The following is a 24921-nucleotide window of genomic DNA, read 5'->3' as shown; positions in this document are numbered from 1 at the left end:
TATACATATTCACCAAGCACAACAGTCTTCAATTACAATGAATTAAACAGCATTCATATTAAATTAGGACGTGTGGCAACAAGCCGCTGAGCACAATCGGAGACTGAATAAGCCTTGGAGCTCTAGCTCCATTATTCTCTAAAGTTCATTCATTGCCAATAGATGGCTACACTTGTGAAAACTAAACTGTGTTCATTCGTTTCCATGAGGTGTCCGTGAACAAAAGAGATGTGTTAAAACCTAGCCCGAGGAGTCACCAGCCAGGCGTAGGGAGAGGAATACCTAAATGAGGCAGTGGATGTCTGTCTACAGTCTAATCTCCTTCTTATTGAGATCACATTGCTATCACATTACCACTGGCTGTAATGTTCGGAGAAATGGCAACTCATTATGGATTTTATATAGCACTGATCAATGCAGAGATGGTTCCAGCTGTAGTCGGGTGGCATCAGACTTGATGTGCAATCTCATTGATTCATTCCTTTAATTCCTGGAGGTCAAGTGTCTACATTGTGGAAGGAACAATTAAACTTTTTTTTAGGAAATGAGTTTCCCAACAAAATAAAGATTTGCAGTAGATGAACGGTGAATGGAACAGAGATAAGGTACAGGGGGTGAATGGATAGGAAAGAGGTCAATTGTGCAAAGTCTTTAAGATTGGTCACTGACATAGATAACACCAGATAAGCGTACTGTATGCCTGTAGAAAGGTGGCCATACCCATTAGATAGGAGTAGGTTAATGTTTGGAGAGCAGTTGGACAAATGTCCATCTGGTGGACAATCATTTAGCGGGCGAGGTCATATATATTTCTGTTCATATTGGCTGTTACATGTTCAATGACACCAAGCGAAGGATAACAGATCTTTCTGGGAAGTTTCTTTTAAAGAAAGACCTTCCATGTAGGGAGGAAACACAACCAGCTAGTTTGGAGCATAGAGTAAGCCCTGATGCATGGACTTTGCTCCTGAACCATGATAGTACCACTTCATTTTATTCCAGGCACAAATCAGCATATGCTACTGTGCGTTACCTTCTTGCATATTCACCACAATACCCATTCCATACACGGTGGTTAAAAGCCACATGGGAGCTTTAGGGGAACTTCATGGAAATTGTCTAGAAGCAAACAGAACTCCAGCGAGCTACAGAAGATATACAGTAAGTTCTACTTAAAGGGTTTTTGGGAGTAACTTTGATGGCCTATCCTTAGGACAGATCATCAATATCTGATTGGTGGGGGTCCAGCTCTTGGCACCCATGCCAATCAGCTGTTTGAAGAGCATGTGGCCTTTGCACAATCTACCAAGCCCAGTACCATACATTTTATAGTGGCTGTGCTTGGTATTGCAGCACAGGCCCATTTACTTGACCATGAGACTGATGAACGTGATATCACTGATTGGCGGGGTTGCAGGAACTCAGACCCACATTAATCAAATATCGATGACATATTCTGAGATAAGCTATCAGTATTAAACTCCTGGAAAAACCCCTTTAAGACCCTGAAAATCATGCATTATTTACAAGTGTTTTTAGTCACACAATATTTTACTATCCTTTTTTTATACCTTTTTTCCTATAGAAAAGTTTATCGAAAACACACCCAGAGCTACAATTTAAAGAGGTTGTGCGCCATAATAGGATTGATGACTTATCCTTAGGATAGGTCATTCATACCAGATTGGTGGGGGTCTGATCAGCTATTTGACAGGGTTGCGGCGATTGTGTGAGTGTTGTGTCCTCTTCAATGCTTACCTGCATGCCGTCTCCCTCGTAGTGGTGGTGCAGTGTAATTACAACTTCCTTTACCTTTCACTTGAATAGGACGAGCAGCTGTAATTTCTCTACATCTCTGCAATAATCTAGACTACATACAGGCGAACACTAATAAGGATGAAGTGCTCGCACGAGCACCACAAGATCTTCAAATGTAAATGAATGCATACAGGGGATAATTACCTGCCATTTTTTTCTTGGATCTTGCTGATTAACTGCTTTTTAGGTCAGCTCCCCTTAAAAGAGAGCTGTGATCTGTGACTACAGCAAAGCTACATTGTCTACAGGAAGTCTGGGGTAGTCTTAGACACACCCCTGTCTCATCATTGGTTCAGGCTGCTGGTCTCTCCCTCCTCTAGCAGTTCTGTCTCCTCGGATTGGCTCTCTGGAGGCTGACCAGGAAGTCAGTGCACGGAGCGTTGACTTCCTCTGCTGACTTCTTAACCACCAGTGAGAAAACAATGATTTTCAGGTAACTGCCACACATATACTAAGGAGAAGGAGCTTTGCAGGGGTTATCCCATGACTTATGTAAAAAATGTAAATCAGACATCACACAGTACATGACAACCTCTTTCTAACACAGCTAGAACCAACCCTGTACCTCACATGGATCCAGAGATCTCCCCAGTCATTGCTCTGCTAGGTTTATATAAAGCTGACAGCTCGAGGGGAGTGTCTTTTCTGCTGCAGCTAAGGGGGCGTGTCCATGCTCTGCCTATCACAGCTCAGGGGGCAGGTGAAGGATGGAACTGAGCATGTGCGGCCTTCTCAGTGAGCGGGACAGAGAAATAGGAAGGAAAAAAACAGCAGGTGGCGCTATACGGATATATTTTATTGAATAACTGAGTGACTATACAACATTTTTAATGACATTCAATTACAGAAGAATTCAGATCCAGGTGCTGGTTTGAAAACTGTAGAATATTTTTCATGGGACAACCCCTTTAAGGTGCCCATACACATTAGTGTATCGTTGGCTGAACCCGCTGAGAATGGCAGGTTCAGCTGACAATCTAATGTGTCTGATTAGCTCCTGACTCTCCCCTAAGAGAAGGATCGGGCAAACAGAATTTTTTCACCCATGGGGATAGGTCGATGCCAGAGGTGTCTGGTGCCATCTTTCTCCTCTCAACAACACATACATGCTCTGCTGAACAGAACTTATAAGTGTCCAGCCAACGGCTATTGAATGCGTATGGCTATCCTCATCAAGGACAAAGGGGGCATATCACTAGGATATGCCCCCATTGTCTTATAGGTGCGGATCCCACCGCTGGGACCTGCACCTATATCGAGAACAAAGCCCCGCAAGTGAAGGAGGGCGCACTGCGCATGTGTAGCCACCCTCCATTCATTTTCTATGGGGGCGGCGAAAATAGCCAAACGCTGGCTTGGCTATTTCCGTTGGCCCCATAGAAATGAATGGGAGCGGGGGCCGCGCATGAGTCCTCCAGCCACCATCTTGCGGGGCTCCATTCTTTGAATAGGTGCGGGTCCCAGCAGCGGGACCCACACCTACAAGACAATGGGGGCATATCCTAGTGATATGCCCCCATTGTCTATTAAGGAGTCTATCGGTACCGATTCTCATCTCTCCAATGAGAACACATGCATGCTCGTCCCAGCAGTGCATGCATCTGGGCTTCTTATATAAAGCAGATCTCCTTCAGAAGGAAGAAAACTGTCTCTCTAGTGCCCCTTTGTCAGCTAGAGACTGGAATCCTGACTTCGGATATCAGCCTTACCAGAGCCTTTTTATTATTGAGAAAACATAGCGCTAACATAAATGGATAGATAGATAAATATAGCATATGTAGTTATGTATAATAATTGTGATCTCACCGGTGTGATTTATGTGTCAGAGATATATACGTCAGGAGTAGTCTATTATTCAGTGTACGGAGAAGTATAGTTTATGTGTGTACAGAGCAATATACACATCCAGTGTACAGAGAAGTATGCTTTGTGTGTGTACAGAGCAATATACACATCTACGGTACAGAGAAGTATGCTTTGTGTGTGTACAGAGGAATATACACATCCAGTGTACAGAGAAGTATGCTTTGCGTGTGTACAGAGCAATATACACATCTACGGTACAGAGAAGTATGCTTTGTGTGTGTACAGAGCAATATACACATCTACGGTACAGAGAAGTATGCTTTGTGTGTGTACAGAGGAATATACACATCCAGTGTACAGAGAAGTATGCTTTGTGTGTGTACAGAGGAATATACACATCCAGTGTACAGAGAAGTATGCTTTGTGTGTGTACAGAGGAATATACACATCCAGTGTACAGAGAAGTATGCTTTGTGTGTGTACAGAGGAATATACACATCCAGTGTACAGAGAAGTATGCTTTGTGTGTGTACAGAGGAATATACACATCCAGTGTACAGAGAAGTATGCTTTGTGTGTGTACAGAGGAATATACACATCTACAGTATAGAGAAGTATGCTTTGTGTGTGTACAGAGGAATATACACATCTAGTGTACAGAGAAGTATGCTTTGTGTGTGTACAGAGGAATATACACATCCAGTGTACAGAGAAGTATGCTTTCTGTGTGTACAGAGGAATATACACATCCAGGGTGGTACAGAGAAGTATGCTTTGTGTGTGTACAGAGAAATACACATCCAGGCCAGTATACAGAGAGGAATGCTTTGTGTGTGTACAGAGGAATATAGGCATCCAGTGGACAGAGAAGTATGCTTTGTGTGTGTACAAAGGAATATACACATCTATGGTACAGAGAAGTATGCTTTGTGTGTGTACAGAGGAATTTACACATCCGGTGTACAGAGAAGTATGCTTTGTGTGTGTACAGAGGAATATACACATCCGGTGTACAGAGAAGTATGCTTTGTGTGTGTACAGAGGAATATACACATCCGGTGTACAGAGAAGTATGCTTTGTGTGTGTACAGAGGAATATACACATCCAGTGTACAGAGAAGTATGCTTTGTGTGTGTACAGAGGAATATACACATCCAGTGTACAGAGAAGTATGCTTTGTGTGTGTACAGAGGAATATACACATCCAGTGTACAGAGAAGTATGCTTTGTGTGTGTACAGAGGAATATACACATCCAGTGTACAGCGAAGTATGCTTTGTATGTGTACAGAGAAATACACATCCAGGCCAGTGTACAGAGAGGAATGCTTTGTGTGTGTACAGAGGAATATAGGCATCCAGTGTACAGAGAGGGATGATTTGTGGTCATCTTGGAGCAGAGTGCATGTTGTTTGTATACTCTATCTATAATTATATATATATAAATATATGTGTGTGTCTATGTGTATTATATGTGAATCTACACTTGTGTATATCTGTGTGAGTCTACACTTGTGAGTCTACACTTGTGTACATTTGCATATGTGGGTCTATACAAGTGTATATTTGTATGTATGTGTCTATACGTGTGTATGAGTTTACACTTGTATTTATTTGTACGTGTGGGTCTATACATGTGCATATTTGTGCGTGTCTACACTTGGATACATTTGTATGTGTGTGTCTATAAGGCCTCATGCACACGACCGTTGTGTGCATCCGCGGCCGTTGTTCTGTTTTCCTCCGTGGACCCATTGACTTTCAGTGGGTCCGTGGAAAAATCGGAAAATGCACCGTTTGGCATCCATGTCCGTGATCCGTGTTTCCAGTTTGTGAAAAAAATATGACCTGTCCTATTTTTTTTCACGGACAACGGTTCACGGACCCATTCAAGTCAGTGGGTCCGTGAAAAATCACAGATGCACACAAGATTGTCATCCGCGTCCGTGATCCGTGTCCGTGATCTGTGTCCGTTTTTTTCTATCATTTCAAAGGCAAACTTGACTTAGATTTTTTTTTTCATTTTTCATGTCCGTGGATCCTCCAAAAATCAAGGAAGACCCACGGAAGAAAAAACGGACACGTATCACGGAACAACGGAAACCGTTTTTGCGGACTGCAAAAAAAAAAACCGTCCGTGTGCATGAGGCCTTAGTGTGTGTATATTTGTTTGTATGTCTATACATGTGTGTATGTGTGTCTATACGTGTATATTTGTGTGTATGTGTGTCTATACATGTGTGTATGTGTGTCTATACGTGTATATTTGTGTGTATGTGTGTCTATACATGTGTACTGTACATCTGTATGTGTGTATCTATACGTGTGTCTACACTTGTGTCTATTTGTGTGTGTCTACACTTGTGTCTATTTGTGTGTGTCTACACTTGTGTCTATTTGTGTGTGTCTACACTTGTGTCTATTTGGTGTACATTTGTATGTGTGTCTATACGTGTGTACATTTGTAAGTGTGTCTATACGTGTGTACATTTGTATGTGTGTATCTATACCTGTGTGTGTCTATACTTGTCTCTATATCTGTGTGTGTCTACACTTGTGTCTATTTGTATGTGTGCCTATATGTGTATATTTGTGTGTATGTGTGTCTATACGTGTGTACATTTGTGTGTGTGTCTATTTGTATGTGTGTCTATACGTGTGTCCATTTGTGTGTGTGTATCTATACCTGTGTGTGTCTACACTTGTGTACATTTGTGTGTGTGTGTCTATGCGTGTACATTTTTATGTGTGTATCTATACCTGTGTGTGTCTACACTTGTGTCCATTTGTATATGTGTGTATTTATTGTACATTGGTATGTGTGTCTATACGTGTGTACATTTGTGTGTGTGTGTGTCTATTTGTATGTGTGTCTATACGTGTGTCCATTTGTATGTGTGTCTATACGTGTGTACATTTGTGTGTGTGTGTGTCTATTTGTATGTGTGTCTATACGTGTGTCCATTTGTATGTGTGTCTATACGTGTGTACATTTGTATGTGTGTATCTATACCTGTGTGTGTCTACACTTGTGTCCATTTGTATATGTGTGTATTTATTGTACATTTGTATGTGTGTCTATACGTGTGTCCATTTGTGTGTGTGTGTGTATCTATACCTGTGTCTGTCTACACTTGTGTCTATTTGTGTGTGTGTCTATGCGTGTACATTTGTATGTGTGTGTCTATACCTGTGTCTGTCTACACTTGTATCTATAGATGTGTGATGTGAGAGGGGTGACTCGCGGTCTTCTGGGAGCGGAGTGCCCGCAGATGGTTGCCACCCACACAGTGCCCTCTTGTACCTCACAGCTAGGTGAGGGCATCTCCGTGCACGGGGTGTGTGAGTGGCAGGGGGTGGGCAGGACAGTAGAGCAGTAGGAGGGGCATGCAGCCTGCAGCCTCCGCCTCTCCTTCCATCTGGGTACTGTTGGTTTCGGACGGGAGGAGAGCAGAAGGGGGGCAGTCATTTGTGCAGTGAGGCAGAGGACTGCTGTGCTATCTGAGGTACCTTGTCACCCTGGCACAGTGTAGCCCGGCACTGGCGAGGAGGCTGACCCGGAGGACATCCAGAGTAGCACTTGGCAGCAGGAGCCCAGTGTCAAAGTGCAGGCTGATCCCAAAGTGAGGAGCCAAGCAGGGGAAGTTGTCTGATCCTGGACCCTACCTGCCCGAGAGTGTCAGCCCCTCTCTGAGGAGCAGGGACAGCAGGACACATCATGGCTTGTAGACTGCTGCTGACTGCGCTGCTGGGGATTCTTGTACCTACATGCTGGGCTCGTGTGTACACCAACCACTGGGCTGTGAGGATAAAAGGGGGAGCCCAGGAAGCCGACAGGATAGCTAGCAAGTATGGATACGTCAACATGGGAAAGGTAATGCCACTGCTTGCTTCCCTCCATGACTAGCCGCATGCCCACAACTTTCCCAGCTCCATGTGGGGCTGCCTTCCCGCAGCTGCTGACCTGCTCCCCAGGTTCTAGATAAGCCTCTGAGGTAAAAAAAAAAATCTGTGAGGAGACACATAGGTTCCATAAAGGAACTGCAGGTCCCAGCATACTTTCTAATAATGGGAGTAGTAGTACCTGCAGGGTGCATGTGTGTGTCTGCAGTGGTGGCCCACTGTGGCTTTGCATAACTTAGTCCTAAGTTTGGGTGAGGAAATGGTGCATGTCAGTGAGTAGTGATGCTGAGAACCAACCTGCCTGGAACTTGTGCCTTGGGGTGGGCACAGGTTGTCCCACAGTATATGAGCTCTGGTCCTGCAGCAGGAGAGCCAGCCTTCAGTACCAGGGCATTGACTGGTGAGCAGCTTCAGGAGGTGACACTTGGATGGAGAACCTGTGACTGGGCTCTTGTTTCTGTCCTTCCTCTCAGCTTTGCTTAAGTGCTGAAAGGCAAGCTTCTTTTCATCATGGATTGTGTGTAGAACATGACAGATTCCCTAGGTGGACCTTCTCTGGGAAGTTTGATTATCCTCAGCGCAGGCAGTGAGAGAACTCAGTGTGGACTTTGATACCTCTATGATAAAAGCTAACCCTGTCAGCCTTGTACTTCAAAGGGGAGGGTGGAAGTATAGGGTGAACCAGTAGGTGGCCATACACATTAGTCTAAAGTTGATCAAAACAGATGATTTAAACCAAAACGAATGTTGGCCAGGTGAGATGTGGCAAGGAACGATCATTTTAGCCTTTTATCAACTGGAAAGAAGTCTCCCATGTTTTATATTGTCATCCAATAGTTGGACTTGAGATCTTTCTATGAAACATTGTCCTTTGAAAGATCTTTCGTCCATCTGTTGGTTTCACTGAACGTGTATGGGCAGTTTGAACATCTGTTACGACCAATATGGAGTTACAATGTGTGAGGAACTTTTACCAGATGTTTGTTCAACCATCAACCAACTTCTATCTAATGTGTATGTTCTTCCTCAGGAGGAAACATGATAACTGACAGGGGGCAAGGTTTCCTTTTGTGTGATTGTATCATAAACAAGAAGGGCATCATTCTGCCAGTGATTTTCATCTTTTGCTGAAGATCCACACTATGGAATAGGTTCAATGTGACCCACTGTCAGTTGCTGATGACAATCTAATGATCAAATGTCTTCCAGTGTCTGATTTCCACTTGTATTATCCAGTCCCGTAGGTAAATGATGATTATTACTACTATGATGATGAGTGTGGTTATCTTGTGATTACCCATCCTGATCATGTCACCTTTCAGTCTGTCACGAGAGGTGGGGAAGGGTGGTAATGGCTGTAGCAAACCTGGATGAAGCTCATGAGTGAACTTCTTCTTGTGAGAGAACTAAGTGATAAAAACTTTCAGGATCTATACATATAAATTCTGTGAACATTAGGATTCAGTACTTCAGAAAAAGGGTAGAAGAAGCTAATCCTTCATCTGAATGAGAATCACTTTGAGGAGGCACAAGCCAAAACTAGGAAGCAAGAAGGAATTCAGCCTCAGTTCCTGTACTATAGGAAGAATGCAGTGGGCCTTAAAGGGGTTGTATCACTTCCGAAAAATTGTGTTTATTATGTAAAGAAAGGTAATACAAGGCACTAATGTATTGTGATTATCCATATTGTTTCCTTTGCTGGCTGGATTCATTTTTCCATCACATTATGCACTGCTTGTTTCCATAGGTTATATGACCACCCGGTAAACCAGCAGTGGTGGCCGTGCTTGCACACTATTGGAAAAATCCCCAGTTTATTTGTGCTCCTGCTGTCTCGGCCACCAGAGAGGCCGTCACTTTTTCCTATAATATTCAAGCACGGCCACCGCTGCTGGATTGCAGGGTGGTCGTAACCATGGAAACAAGCAGTGTATAATGTGATGGAAAAAGGAATCCAGACAGCAAGTGGCTTGTATTAACTTTCAGTACATGATAAATGCCATTTGCTGAAATGACACAACCTCTTTAAGGCCTCGTTCACATGTTGCTTGTTGCTTGGGGATTTGCTGCACCACACTGATTTGTATGCGCCAAATCCACAGGCTATGTTCACCATTCCCATTAGACATTCACATGGAACTTGCACAGAGTTCAGCTCCTATTTCTAACGGTTAATTTGTGCCGCCATTCATAAGTCTGCTCTTGGCGTGGTTTCAATCTATGGGGTATGGTTAGATATGTGGCATTCAGTATTCAAATCCGCAGCAGAAATCTAAACGTCATATTTTTCCAACTTGTATTTTTACCATATTAATATGACCTAAAACAGTACCAATCACGTAGATCATGTCATTTCAAAAAAGTCACCAAAACATTGCAGAAATGTTTTATGTAAAGGGGGAAATCTGGGTCTATTCTGGAAATAATCTGCAAAAAATACATCTTTAACACGTTTACTGTTAAATAATACAGTGACATGCAGTGATATAGAGGTTACTATAACTATATGCAGTGATAAGAAAGTTACTATTGTGTGCAGTGATATAGAGGTTACTATTATTGTGTGCAGTGATATAGAGGTTACTATTATTGTGTGCAGTGATATAGAGGTTACTATTATTGTATATAGTGATATACAGGTTACTATTACTGTATGCAGTGATATACAGGTTACTATTATTGTATATAGTGATATACAGTTTACTATTACTGTATGCAGTGATATACAGGTTACTATTATTGTATGCAGTGATATAGAGATTACTATTATTGTATGCAGGGATATACAGGTTACTATTATTGTATGCAGTGATATAGAGATTACTATTATTGTATGCAGGGATATACAGGTTACTATTATTGTATGCAGTGATATAGAGATTACTATTATTGTATGCAGGGATATACAGGTTACTATTATTGTATGCAGTGATATAGAGATTACTATTATTGTATGCAGGGATATACAGGTTACTATTATTGTATGCAGTGATATAGAGATTACTATTATTGTATGCAGGGATATACAGGTTACTATTATTGTATGCAGTGATATAGAGATTACTATTATTGTATGCAGGGATATACAGGTTACTATTATTGTATGCAGTGATATAGAGATTTCTTTTATATTATACAGTGATATAGAGGTTTCTGTTATTGTATGCACTGATAAAGGTTTTACTATTGTATGCAGTGATATAGATGTTACTATCATTGTATACAGTGATGTAGAGGTTACTATTATTGTATATAGTGATATACAGGTTACTATTACTATATGCAGCAATATAGAGGTTACTATTATTGTATGCAGTGATATAGATGTTACTATCATTGTATACAGTGATGTAGAGGTTACTATTATTGTATGCAGTGATATACAGGTTAGTATTACTATATGCAGCGATATAGAGGTTACTATTATTGTATGCAGTGATATAGAGGTTACTATTACTATATGCAGTGACATAGAGGTTACTATTTTTGTATGCAGTGATATAGAGGTTTCTGTTATTGTATGCACTGATAAAGGTTTTACTATTGTATGCAGTGATATAGAGGTTACTATCATTGTATACAGTGATGTAGAGGTTACTATTATTGTATGCAGTGATATTGAGGTTAATATTGTATACAGTGATATAAAGGTTGCTATCATTGTATGCAGTGATGCAGAAGTTACTCTTATTGTATTCAGTGATATTGAGTTAATATTGTATACACAGATATAAAGTGTATTATTGTTGTATACAGTGATATAGAGGTCACTATTATTGTATGCAGTGATACACAGGTTACTATTACTGTATGCAGTGATACAGAGGTCACTATTATTGTATGCAGTGATTTAGAGGTTACTATTATTGTATGCAGTGATACAGAAGTTACTTTTATTCTGTGCAGTGATATTGAGGTTAATATAATTGTATACAGTGATTTAGAAGTTTCTATTATTGTATGCAGTGTTATAGAGGTTATTATTATTGTATACAGTGATACAGAGGTCACTATTATTGTATGCAGTGATACACAGGTTACTATTATAGTATGCAGTGATACAGAGGTCACTATTATTGTATACAGTGATATACAGGTTACTATTACTATATGCAGTGATACAGAGGTCACTATTATTGTATACAGTGATATAGAGGTTACTATTACTATATGCACTAATATAGAGGTTATTATTATTGTATACAGTGATATACAGGTTACTATTATTGTATGCAGTGATATAGAGGTTATTATTATTGTATACAGTGATACAGAGGTCACTATTATTGTTTGCAGTGATACAGAGGTTATTATTATTGTATAAAGTGATATAGAAAATAATAACATTCTATACAGTGATGTTGAGGTTATTTTTATTGTATGCAGTGATTTTGAGGTTAATATAAAAGTATGCAGTGATATAAAGATTACAATTATTGTGTGCAGTGATATACAGGTTACTACTTTTGTGTGCAGTGATATAGAGGTTACTATTGTATGCAGTGATATATAGTAGGGCTGCAGCTAACGATTATTTGAATAATCGATTAATTGTCGATAATTTTATCGATTAATCAGGGAAAAACACCAAAATGACAAAAAAAAGGGGTTCATTTGATTTTACTTGAAAAATGATGTTCAAATGCCATATTAAAACAAATTGTGAATGGCACTGTTATGGAGGATCTGTGGATGGCACTGTTATGGGGGATCTGTGGATGGCACTGTTATGGAGGGGATCTGTGGATGGCACTGTTATGGAGGGGATCTGTGGATGGCACTGTTATGAGGGATCTGTGGATGGCACTGTTATGGGGAGGGCGATCTGTGCACTGTTATGGGGAGGGGGGTCTGTGGATGGCACTGTTATGGGGAGGGGGATCTTTGGATGACACTGTTATGGGGAGGGGGACCTGTGGATGACCATGCTATGGGGGGACCTATGGATGACACTATATAGCATCTTATGCTATATGTGTCATCCACAGATCCCCCTTCCCATAACAGTGTTATCCATAGATCCCCCTTCCCATAACAGTGTCAACCACAGACCCCCCTTCCCATAACAGTGTCAACCACAGACCCCCCTTCCCATAACAGTGCCATACACAGATTCCCTCCATAACAGTACCATCCACAGACCCCCCTTCCCATAACAGTGCCATACACAGATTCCCTCCATAACAGTACCATCCACAGATTCCCCCTTCCCATAACAGTGCCATCCACAGATCCCCCTCCCCATAACAGCCCCGGCCCCACTCACAGCAGTATTCCTAAATCAGCAGTAACTTTTACTGTAAATCACTGCATCTTTATTACCTTACAATTAAGCTCCAGTAACAGGCAGAGCGGGCGGCGGCGTAACGTCACTTACTCACGTGACGCGCCTGCTCCACCCACTTCATGAATGAAGCAGGCAGAGCAGACGCGTCACATGAGTAAGTGACGTTACGCCGCCGCCCGCTCTGCCTGTTACTGGAGCTTCATTGTAAAGTAATAAAGATGCAGTGATTTAAAGTTCAAGGACCTGCAGGCATAGTGCCTGACCGCCAGCATAGCAACGAATCGTCCGATTATTCGATAACGGGATTCGTTGACAATGAATCCCGTTATCGAATATTATCGATAACGTTGATTAATCATTGTAACCCTAATATATAGGTTTATATTATTGTGTGCAGTGATATAACGTTTATTATTATTGTATGCAGTCAATATGGTTTTACTATTATTATATGCAGGGCTATTGAGGTCAATATTATTGTATACAGTGAAATAAAGATTATTGTATACCTGTATACAGTGATTTAGAGGTTACTATCATTGTATGCAGTGATACAGAAGTTTCTCTTATTGTATGCAGTTATATTGAGGTAATATTATTGGATACACAGATATAAAGTTTATTATTCTTGTATACAGTTTAATAGACGTCACTATTATTTTATGCAGTGATATAATGGTTACTATTATTGTATGCAGTGATATTGAGGTTACTATTATTATATACAGTGATATAAAGATTACTGTTATTGTATACAGTGATATAGAGTATACTCTTAGAACAAAACATACAATGCAACAGCTCTCTGCAAACCAAATAAAGTACAAAAATGTATTGTAATGCTATGCTTATAAATTAGAGATGCTTGGCAAAAACATTTTGTACAAAATTATTTGAGCCCGTCTGCCACACGCCAAGGCTATCTCTTTAAGACAGGAACCTAACACTAAGTTCAACCTGTTATGTGCCATTACAGCGACCATGAGTTTACTATTATAGTAAAGTGATATAGAGGTTACTATTTAGTATGCAGTGATATAGAGGTTATTATTATTGTATGCAGTGATATAGAGGTTATTACTATTGTATGCAGTGATATAGAGGTTATTACTATTGTATGCAGTGATATAGAGGTTATTACTATTGTATGCAGTGATATAGAGGTTATTATTATTGTATGCAGTGATAGAAGTTATTATTATTGTATGCAGTGATATAGAGATTACTATTATTGTATACAGTGATGTAGAGGTTATTATTATTGCATGCAGTGATATAGAGGTTATTATTATTGTATGCAGTGATAGAAGTTATTATTATTGTATGCAGTGATATAGAGATTACTGTTATTGTATGCAGTGATATAGAGGTTATTATTATTGTATGCAGTGATAAAGAGGTTATTATTATTGTATGCAGTGATATAGAGGTTACTATTACTATATGCAGTAATATAGAGGTTATTATTATTGTATACAGTGATATACAGGTTACTATTATTGTATGCAGTGATATAGAGGTTATTATTATTGTATACAGTTATATAGAGGTTACTATTACTATATGCAGTGATATAGAGGTTATTATTATTGTATACAGTGATATACAGGTTACTATTATTGTATGCAGTGATATAGAGGTTATTATTATTGTATACAGTTATATAGAGGTTACTATTACTATATGCAGTGATATAGAGGTTATTATTATTGTATACAGTGATATACAGGTTACTATTATTGTATGCAGTGATATAGAGGTTATTATTATTGTATACAGTGATATACAGGTTACTATTATTGTATGCAGTGATATAGAGGTTATTATTATTGTATACAGTGATATACAGGTTACTATTATTGTATGCAGTGATATAGAGGTTATTGTTATTGTATGCAGTAATATAGAGGTTTCTATTGTGCAGTGATATAGAGGTTACTATTATTGTATGCAGTGATATAGAGGTTATTGTTGTTGTTTGCAGTGATATACTGGTTACTATTATTGTATGCAGTAATATAGAGGTTTCTATTGTGCAGTGATATAGAGGTTACTATTATTGTATGCAGTGATATAGAGGTTATTATTATTGTATGCAGTGATATAGAGGTTACTATTACTATATGCAGTAATATAGAGGTTATTATTATTGTATACAGTTATATAGAGGTTACTATTACTATATGCAGTGATATAGAGGTTATTATTATTGTATACAGTGATATACAGGTTACTATTATTGTATGCAGTGATATAGAGGTTATTATTATTGTATACAGTTATATAGAGGTTACTATTACTATATGCAGTGATATAGAGGTTATTATTATTGTATACAGTGATATACAGGTTACTATTATTGTATGCAGTGATATAGAGGTTATTATTATTGTATACAGTTATATAGAGGTTACTATTACTATATGCAGTGATATAGAGGTTATTATTATTGTATACAGTGATATACAGGTTACTATTATTGTATGCAGTGATATAGAGGTTATTATTATTGTATACAGTGATATACAGGTTATTATTATTGTATGCAGTGATATAGAGGTTATTATTATTGTATGCAGTGATATACAGGTTACTATTATTGTATGCAGTGATATACAGGTTACTATTATTGTATGCAGTGATATAGAGGTTATTGTTATTGTATGCAGTAATATAGAGGTTTCTATTGTGCAGTGATATAGAGGTTACTATTATTGTATGCAGTGATATAGAGGTTATTGTTATTGTATGCAGTAATATAGAGGTTTCTATTGTGCAGTGATATAGAGGTTACTATTATTGTATGCAGTGATATAGAGGTTATTGTTATTGTATGCAGTAATATAGAGGTTTCTATTGTGCAGTGATATAGAGGTTACTATTATTGTATGCAGTGATATAGAGGTTATTGTTGTTGTTTGCAGTGATATACTGGTTACTATTATTGTATGCAGTGATATAGAGGTTATTGTTGTTGTATGCAGTAATATAGAGGTTACTATTATTGTATGCAGTGATATAGAGGTTATTGTTGTTGTATGCAGTAATATAGAGGTTTCTATTGTGCAGTGATATAGAGGTTACTATTATTGTATGCAGTGATATAGAGGTTATTGTTGTTGTATGCAGTAATATAGAGGTTACTATTATTGTATGCAGTGATATAGAGGTTATTGTTGTTGTATGCAGTAATATAGAGGTTTCTATTGTGCAGTGATATAGAGGTTACTATTATTGTATGCAGTGATATAGAGGTTATTGTTGTTGTATGCAGTAATATAGAGGTTACTATTATTGTATGCAGTGATATAGAGGTTATTGTTGTTGTATGCAGTAATATAGAGGTTTCTATTGTGCAGTGATATAGAGGTTACTATTATTGTATGCAGTGATATAGAGGTTATTGTTGTTGTATGCAGTAATATAGAGGTTACTATTATTGTATGCAGTGATAAAAAAGTTATTATCCTTGTATGAAGTGATGTGCAGGTTAGGCTATTTTCACACTCGTTTGGTGCGGATCCGTCTTCTATCTGCACAGACGGAGCTGCACTGATGATGCTAACGCTTGTATCCATTCATAACGGATCCGTTTGCATTATTCATTCAAAAAACGTCTTGACTTACGATCCGTCTTGACTTACAATCGAAAGTCAATAGGGGACGGATCCATTTTTAATTGCACCATATTGTGTCAGTAAAAAACGGATCAGTCCCCATTGACTTACAGTGTAAGTCAGGACAGATCCGTTTGGCTCTGCATAGTCAGACGGTCACCAAAATGCTGCAAGCTGCGTTTTAGTAACCGTCTAAAAAACACAACGGAGACCAAATGCAGCCAAATGGATGCATTCTGAACGGATCCTTATCCATCCAGAATGGATTGGGGCTTAACTGATCCGTTTTGGGCCGCTTATGAGAGCCCTGAAACGGATCTCACAAGCGGACCCAGAAATGCCAGTGTGAAAGTAGCCTTACTTTTATCGCATGTAGTGATATAGAAGGTACATTTTTGTATGCAGTGATGTCTAGGTGATTATTTTTGTCATTAGTGTCCACTATATATAGTGATATTGAATGTACTGTTCTATGCAGTCAATTACAGGCATACTGGATGTCACAGTTTTTCTCTTATGCAGTGACTTTGCATTATAGATTATATCCAGGTAACTGTTATCCTATGCAGCGATGTTTCATTTGTAAGAATTTGTTTTAGGCTACTTTCACACTAGCGTTCGGGCGGATCCGTTCTGAACGGATCCGCTCATAATAATGCAGACGGAGGCTCCGTTCAGAACGGATCCGTCTGCATTATTTTTAGCATAGAACAGCTAAGTGTGAAAATAGCCTAGTACGGATCCGTCCAGACTTTCAATGTAAAGTCAATGGGGGACGGATCCGCTTGAAGATTGAGCCACATTGTGGCATCTTCAAACGGATCCGTCCCCATTGACTTACATTGAAAGTCTGGACGGATCCGCACGGATCCGCACGCCTCCGAACGGCCAGGCGGACACCCGAACGCTGCAAGCAGCGTTCAGCTGTCCGCCTGTCCGTGCGGAGGCGAGCGGAGCGGAGGCTGAACGCCGCCAGACTGATGCAGTCTGAGCGGATCCGCCTCCATTCAGACTGCATCAGGGCTGGACGGCTGCGTTCGGGTCCGCTCGTGAGCTCCTTCAAACGGAGCTCACGAGCGGACCAGCGAACGCTAGTGTGAAAGCAGCCTTAACGGTAATGTATTGAATTAATAAATGCCTACAGGGGTTTTCTGGTAAAATGATTTTTGAATAAATTGCTGTAGCATAGCAGATTCATACTTACATGCTCCACGCTGCTCCAGTCCTCCGTGCTTTCCCCACCCTTTCAATTCTCTGGTCCCAGCACTGTTTACTTCTGTCTGGGTATGGACTTGTTCACATGCTCCACTGCAGCCATTGACTGGCTTCAGTGATGCCATGCTGTTTGTGGCCACATCATCGCTGACGCCAGTCATTGGTTGTAGCCGTGTTTGTTACCATGGTCATAGCTGGGCCAGGTAGATGTAGAGAGCCGAGTCTGCACTGACCACCAGATTGGCATGAAAAAGGTAATCTTCTCTTTCCAAGGTCTATGCTTCAGTATCTTTTACTGGAAAACGTCCTACTTTTTCTAAGTTCATTTAATCGGTTTATTAACATGATTGAGTGGACCCAGAAGCCCAATGACTTACAGTTCTGCATACAACTTTGAAATATCTATTGGGGAATCTAACTTGTGCCAGGCTTGGGACTTGCCTTCATTTATCTTTGTCATTTCAAAGTGGTTGTTCTTAGATCCCTCAAAATTCTTCCAATAGTTTAGCAAAGGTTTTCTGGGTTCTCGGGCAAGCTTCTTAGGTTTTATTGTGCTCTGGTTTTCTTAATGTGTAGCAGTTGATTATGTTTACAATCTTTTGTCTTTAAACAGTAAGATGTAATGTGAAAATCAGTAACATATCTCAGGCCGCCAGTAAAATATGTTTTTAATAATCAATACAAACCCCAGAGCACCTTTTGTTCCACTAATGATGTAAGTGTTGCATGAGACAAGAACTTCCCCTCCAACATTCCAGTCATGTTGCATCTCTCATTTTAACCTCAGTCTCTGAGCTCTGTGTGCCACATTGTTCCAAGAGTCAGCTACGAGGTCCTGGAGCCTGGGAGGCCCTATTCACTCTAAAAAGCGTCTTCATTTTCTGGTGCCCATACACGTTCAACAGATGTTGTCCGAACAATAGCCATCGCTCATGACTTCCTCATACACATACACGTTTGGCTCAGTTGAGTGTGCATGTGTATACACTGGGGACAGAAGAGACACCTCTACCAGTGTTTTATCTCATGGGATTGGAAGCTCCTCATACACATTGGTGCCTACTGGTCCTATCCAAAACAGCAGGTTTAGCCTACAATAGCCTTGTGTATATAGGGGCCTTTAGCCTTATTTACAGAAGACCTGTACCAGTAGTGTTGAGTGAACTTCTGTTTTCAAGTTTGCACATGGTCACGTTCGGATTGCGCTCCACAAACAACCTACCCGCAAAGTATGGCTGGCTTCTATGTGCAGTCTGCATTTTTCTTCCCCCATCAGAAAAGCAATAGATTACAAATTGTAAGGTGCAAGGAAAGAGCAACTAAATTAGACTAACAGTGCCGTCACACACAGCAGATTTTGTTGCAGCTGAAAATATGTTCCTTCTGCCAAAATCCTCCCATTGAGATGAAAGCAACTGATTTTTAGTCATAGAAATTTCTGAAACAAAATCTGAAGGCCCTCTAACCCTGTTCATTGCAAAGGCCGCATAGCAGTACCTCTACGCCAGCATTAGGCCTCATGCACTTATTTTATGCTGATAGCACTCTGACCCATTTTATTCTTTGGGTCCATACTCACATCCACTATTTTCGTGGATCAGTGTGGCCATTCTGCAAATTATGGAACATATCCTATTCCTGCCCACTTTGCAAACGAGAATAGCCCAAATCATGATGGATATCTCTTATCTCCCCCCCCCCCCCCCCCCGTACAATGATTTGTATTTCCAAGAATTGATTTCGCCCCTTCTGTCTTATTTGCCTAATTCAACACAACTGATCGCAGATCTCAAACATCGCTATATTCTAATATCCAGCATGATCTGGGTATTGCTGCAGTTGATTATACATTATCCTGTTCCAATACTCTACCTACCAAACAAATACAATTTATTTTACACAACCCCTTTTTCACAGTGGTCTCGGTCTGCCTTAAGTTATGCTAATATATTCATGGTGGTTTGAGTCCTCCCACATCATTCAACATCCATTTTTTTTCCAAACACGTATTTTATTACAAACATTATATAGAGTTCTTCATATGGACTGGGTCTCTAGAAGAAGCACATGATAACCAATGGGGTCTAAATTTCACTTAGAATTTTTCATTCATATCATTTGAATTTTTACATCTAATTATGTATAAAACCACATAACAAAATTGCTATGAAAACACATTTCAAGAAGGTGGATGTTAATAGCTATATCCATTTTTCCACTGTCATTTTTCCAAATGGTTACTTAATGTCCCTTTTGTACAGATTTTAAAGAACATGCCAAAGTCCTACGATTTCAAGAAAAGAAACACCCATAGAAGCTTATAAAAGGGCTCGCTCACTAAGCCTACAAGGGAGAAAATTCTGATGAATGGAAATTCATATGCAATTTTCTCACTACCTATAATATTGCACATACCAATATTAGACATTTTTTAAATACCCACTGGCATATACTTTCTATGATCCAATATTAGGTCTACTATTACCTACAAAATGGCTTTCGGCAATTTGAGACAAGGGATAGAATTCATATACCCACTGAACATATGGGAACTTTTGCTATGAACGCACTCTGTGCCTCTGCTCCCATTTTATCAGGTGGACAGTTTGTCATTAGACATTGGCTTAATCGTGGGTCCAGTTTTGTGATATATCTCCTTAAATGCCCATGTGGGTTACAATATGTTGGACTCAACAGAGATTAAATACCCATCGTGACAATATCACTAATTCTAAACAGCAGCATAGGGAGGAATTTATCAAAGTCTGCCTCATCATCCCCTGCACTGCCGAGCTGTCTTACATTTAGACTATTTTCTATGGCTAAAACAGGGGTAGAAAATGATGACTGAGACAGGCCTACCGGCCTGTCCCCCTCCCCCGCCAACGCCACAGCCATTTTTTTTTTATCGAGAAAAGTTGCAGACTGCGGCATAAATAACCTTTGCACCACAATCTGCTCCAGAGATAAGACTAATATAGGCGTATTTCTGATTGTAAATGACCCCCTAAGTGTTTCCTTCTGATGCCATCATTTCAGTAACTGACTAATTACCAGTGGTACACTGAAAAAACTAATCACACTGTATGTGACTTTATAGAGTTTTTATTGTTTAAAAAAAAACAAAAAAAAACTCCTGATCCTGGGTTTTTCCTGTTTGCTCTCCAAGTTTACCTGTGCCTAGGTCCAGTTTGCAAAGGAGTGGCAGCCTTTGGAGTCACATATATGCTTATCTGGTTGTTGTGTCCTACACAACCCTTTCACATAGTCTTTCCTTGTTTTGCAAGCATCCACACTATGGAGCGCTTGGCTCCTTCTTTTTTCATACCTGAATGCAGTGACCAAGGTGTAGTAATGTCACTGCATGTGTTTAGATGTGTTGGCTCTTTCTTTCTTTGCAGCTCTGATGTTCCAAGTTTCAGCTGGTGTACTAAGCGGACACTCTGTGGTCCATCATTCTCAGGAGACTTAAAACTATATTATATTTGAACATGTGCTGTTTATTAATCTCTGATCTCTTTATAGCACTTAAAAATTGTATAGTTTCAAAAAATTATTAGTTCGTAATGCTCTTATACAGTGACTCCAAGTAGGAGTTCTGTACTGTTGGTAATAAATAGGGGGTACCAGCGTGCTATTAGGGAGTATGCTAACTGAACTGAAGCTCATGTGCACAGTAGGAATCCCTGACTCTATAATACACTTAGAACATTTCACAATAGGCACATAATATTACTAAAATAATCTATTGTACATTGTTCACACGGTTAGGTTGTCCATTATCTAACACTTTTCTATTAAGAGTGCCACTTTGCCAACATACATGAGTGTGACCAGTGCGCTACAAATGGCCCAGACATACTAGGGTTGTGCTTAACAAACAGTTGGGGTAGAAAGGGCACCCCCTACAAAAGCCTCAAATCCACAGTTACAATGGGAAATGGTTAAAATGGTTGTCCAAGATTTTGATATTGATGGCCTTTCCTTCTTTACCCCACCATTATGTGTTAGGAGAGAGTAGTCAAAACCCCATACACATAAGCTAGTCATATAGTCCCCACCACAACGTTAATGTTATGCGTATGGGTAACCTTAGACGTTTCTAAGGCAGCTACCCACATGTTATCAATGAAAGTAAAACCTTAGGGGGGGATTTATCAAAACTGATGTAAAGGAAAACGGACTCAATTGCCTGTAGCAACCACCTTTCATTTTCCAGGGTTCCCTTGAAAAATCAATGTGATTGGTTGCTAAGGGCTACTAATTAGTTAGTTTTTTTAGGATAGGTCATCAGTTTTAAAGTCTCAGAAAACCCCTTTAAGTGTAGAATACAAGCAGAACAATTAGATGAAAGCAGCCAGGATACACATGCTGCAGAAAGCTGTACGTTCAGAGGTGATTCCCGGGATATAGTTTTAGGCTCTCCTCCAACATTTAATGGAGAGCATCATTCTGCGAGAGTATAAAAACCAGAAGGTTACATCTGTCTGATCATCAGGTCAACTTGTAACTCAACAATCTGTACAATCTGGCTATTTTGTTTTCCAGCATTGGGAAGAAAATAGTCTTTTATTGTGAATGATTTTTTTGGACTATACAGTGGAAGCAGAAAGGACTGCATGCAGTTCCTTAGCCACTGCCATCCCCTGCGTTTGCCTCACACATTGGCAGTCCCTTATGTTCCTAATGATTACATAACGGTGTTGTGCACATTACAGCAGAAGCACTGGACAGCGAACACGGAGCAGACAGGAGTTGGCAGCACTTCTCCTGCATGCTGCATCTTCTTTCTCATGCAACTTCAAGACCCCCTCCCCCATGCATTCCTTCCTCGATTCACAGGATAGATGCAGTCACTTTCGCATACTCAAAAGTGTCTAATACTTCATAGACTTGGGTCCTATTAGACTACATAATTTCGGATCAATGATCGGGAATATGAAAGCTTGTTCCCAATGGCCATCCTTCATCAGGACAAAAGATATCTGACTATCAGCAGCACGTCTTCCTGTGTAGTCAAGGATGTGCTGCTGATCACCTACAGTGCCTTGCAAAAGTATTCACCCCCCTTGACTTTTTTCGTATTTTGTTACATTACAGCATTAAGTCCAATGTTTTGTTAATCTAAATTTTATGTGATGGATCAGAACACTATAGTCTAAGTTGGTGAAGTGAAATGAGAAAATTATATAAATAAAACTATTGTTTAGAAATAGAAAACAGAAAATTGGCATGTGCTTCCTTTGTTAGGAAGCCCATAAAAAGAAAGCTCCGGTGCAACCAATTACCTTCAGAAGTCCCATAATTAGTGAAATGATGTCCACCTGTGTGCAATCTAAGTGTCACATGATCTGTCATTACATATACACCTTTTTTTTAAAGCCCCAGAGGCTGCAACACCTAAGCAAGAGGCTTTACTAACCAAACACTGCCATGAAGACCAAGGAACTCTCCAAATAAGTAAAGGACAATGTTGTTGAGAAATACAAGACATGATCCCCAGGAGCACCATCAAATCTGTCATAACCAAATGGAAAGAACATGGCACAACAGCAAACCTGCCAAAAGACGGCCGCCAACCAAAACTCACTGACCGAGCAAGGAGGGCATTAATTAATTAGAGAGGCAGCACAGAGACCTAAGGTAACCCTGGAGGAGCTGCAGAGTTTCCCAGCAGAGACTTAAGTATGTGTACATAGGACTACAATAAGCCGTACGCCCCATAGAGTTGGGCTTTATGGCAGAGTGGCCAGAAGAAAGCCATTACTTTCAGATAAAAACAAAAAGGCACGTTGTGAGTTTGCGAAAAGGCATGTGGGAGACTCCCAAAATGTATGGAGGAAGGTGCTCTGGTCTGAAGAGACTAAAATTGAACTTTCTGGCCATCAAAGAAAACGCTATGTCTTGAGCAAACCCAACACATCACATTACCCAAAGAACACCGTGAAACATAGTGGTGGCAGCATCATGCTGTGGGGATGTTTTTCAGCAGCCGGGACTGGGAAACTGGTCAGAGTTAATGGAAAGATGGTGCTAAATACAGGGATATTCTGGAGCAAAACCTGTACCACTCTGTGCGTGATTTGACGCTAGGATCGAGGTTCACCTTCCAGCAGGACAATGACCCCAAACACACTGCTAAAGCAACACTTGACTGGTTTAAGGGGAAACATGTAAATGTGTTGGAATGGCCTAGTCAAAGCCCAGATCTCAATCCAATAGAAAATCTGTGGTCAGAGAAATATTGCTGTTCACAAGCACAAACCATCCAACTTGAAGGAGCTGGAGCAGTTTTGCAAGGAGGAATGGGCAAAAATCCCAGTGGTAAGATGTGGCAAGCTTATAGAGACTCACCCAAAGCGACTTGGAGCTGTAATTGCCGCAAAAGGTGGCTCTACAAAGTATTGCCTTTAGAGGGGTGAATAGTTATGCACATTGAAATTTTTTTTGTTATTTTGTCTTATTTGTTGTTTGCTTCACAATAAAAAAAAAAATAAAAAATCTTCAAAGTTGTGGGCATATTCTGTAAATTTAATTATGCAAATCCTCAGACAATCCATGTTAATTCCAGGTTGTGAGGCACCAAAAGTCAACGGGGGGTGAATACTTTTGCAAGGCACTGTGTATAAGAGAATTCAAAGTTTGATTCAGCTTGTGTATTCAAGCCAGTTCAAATAAGTGCCAATGGATGATTATCATCCATCAGCGTCTGGATTGCCCGAATATCGAGCAGTGTAATACCACCCTTAGGGTACTGCGGCATGTTTAGGTTTCTGAGAAGTACTATCTATTCTTAAAGAGATTCTCCAAACTACAGATATTGATGACCTATCCTCAGGATACGTTAGTGGAGGTCTGACACCCAACACCCCCATCAATCAGCTAGTTTGTGCAGCCTCAGCGAAGACTACGTACTAGCTATGCCAGGGTACTGCTGCTCACCTCTCAAATGGCAGCTAAGCTTCAGTACCCCAGCACCATAAATGCTACAGTATATTGAATCTTCTCCTTCCGTTCCATACACTGCTAATTTATATTGCCATGGCTGCCCAAAACAGCTTATCAGTGAAGGGGGGCAGATATTGGACCCCCACTGATCTCATATTTAGAGGTCATCAATGTTGGTAGCCTACCGAACCTCTTTAATACTTTACCCTATTTTAGAATGCACTCCTGAACTTCCAAAACTGCATTAAGAAACCTGAATATGTGGCACTATTCTTATAGTCCAAATAATCTACAAAGTATGAAAAGCAAATGCGGTGGGTGTGCTGC

At 40.0% G+C, this 24921-nt stretch overlaps 1 protein-coding gene across 3 annotated transcripts in view; it reads left to right on the top strand.

Moving 5' to 3' along the window:
• The first annotated feature begins 7055 nt into the window (after window positions 1–7055).
• The window catches only part of PCSK5 (proprotein convertase subtilisin/kexin type 5), a 437218-nt gene continuing 419352 nt past the window's right edge, over window positions 7056–24921 (top strand). For all 3 annotated transcript variants that reach the window (XM_044273909.1, XM_044273924.1, XM_044273916.1), the window contains exon 1: window positions 7056–7498. In XM_044273909.1, coding sequence (XP_044129844.1) covers window positions 7343–7498 — 156 coding nt within the window. In that variant the 5' untranslated portion in view covers window positions 7056–7342. The remainder of the gene's footprint in view (window positions 7499–24921) is intronic.

This window comes from Bufo gargarizans, chromosome 1 (genome assembly GCF_014858855.1).
Source record: "Bufo gargarizans isolate SCDJY-AF-19 chromosome 1, ASM1485885v1, whole genome shotgun sequence".
Classification (NCBI taxonomy): domain Eukaryota; kingdom Metazoa; phylum Chordata; class Amphibia; order Anura; family Bufonidae; genus Bufo; species Bufo gargarizans.
Note: the sequence above shows the minus strand (reverse complement) of the source record. Positions and strands in the feature narration are given on the sequence as shown.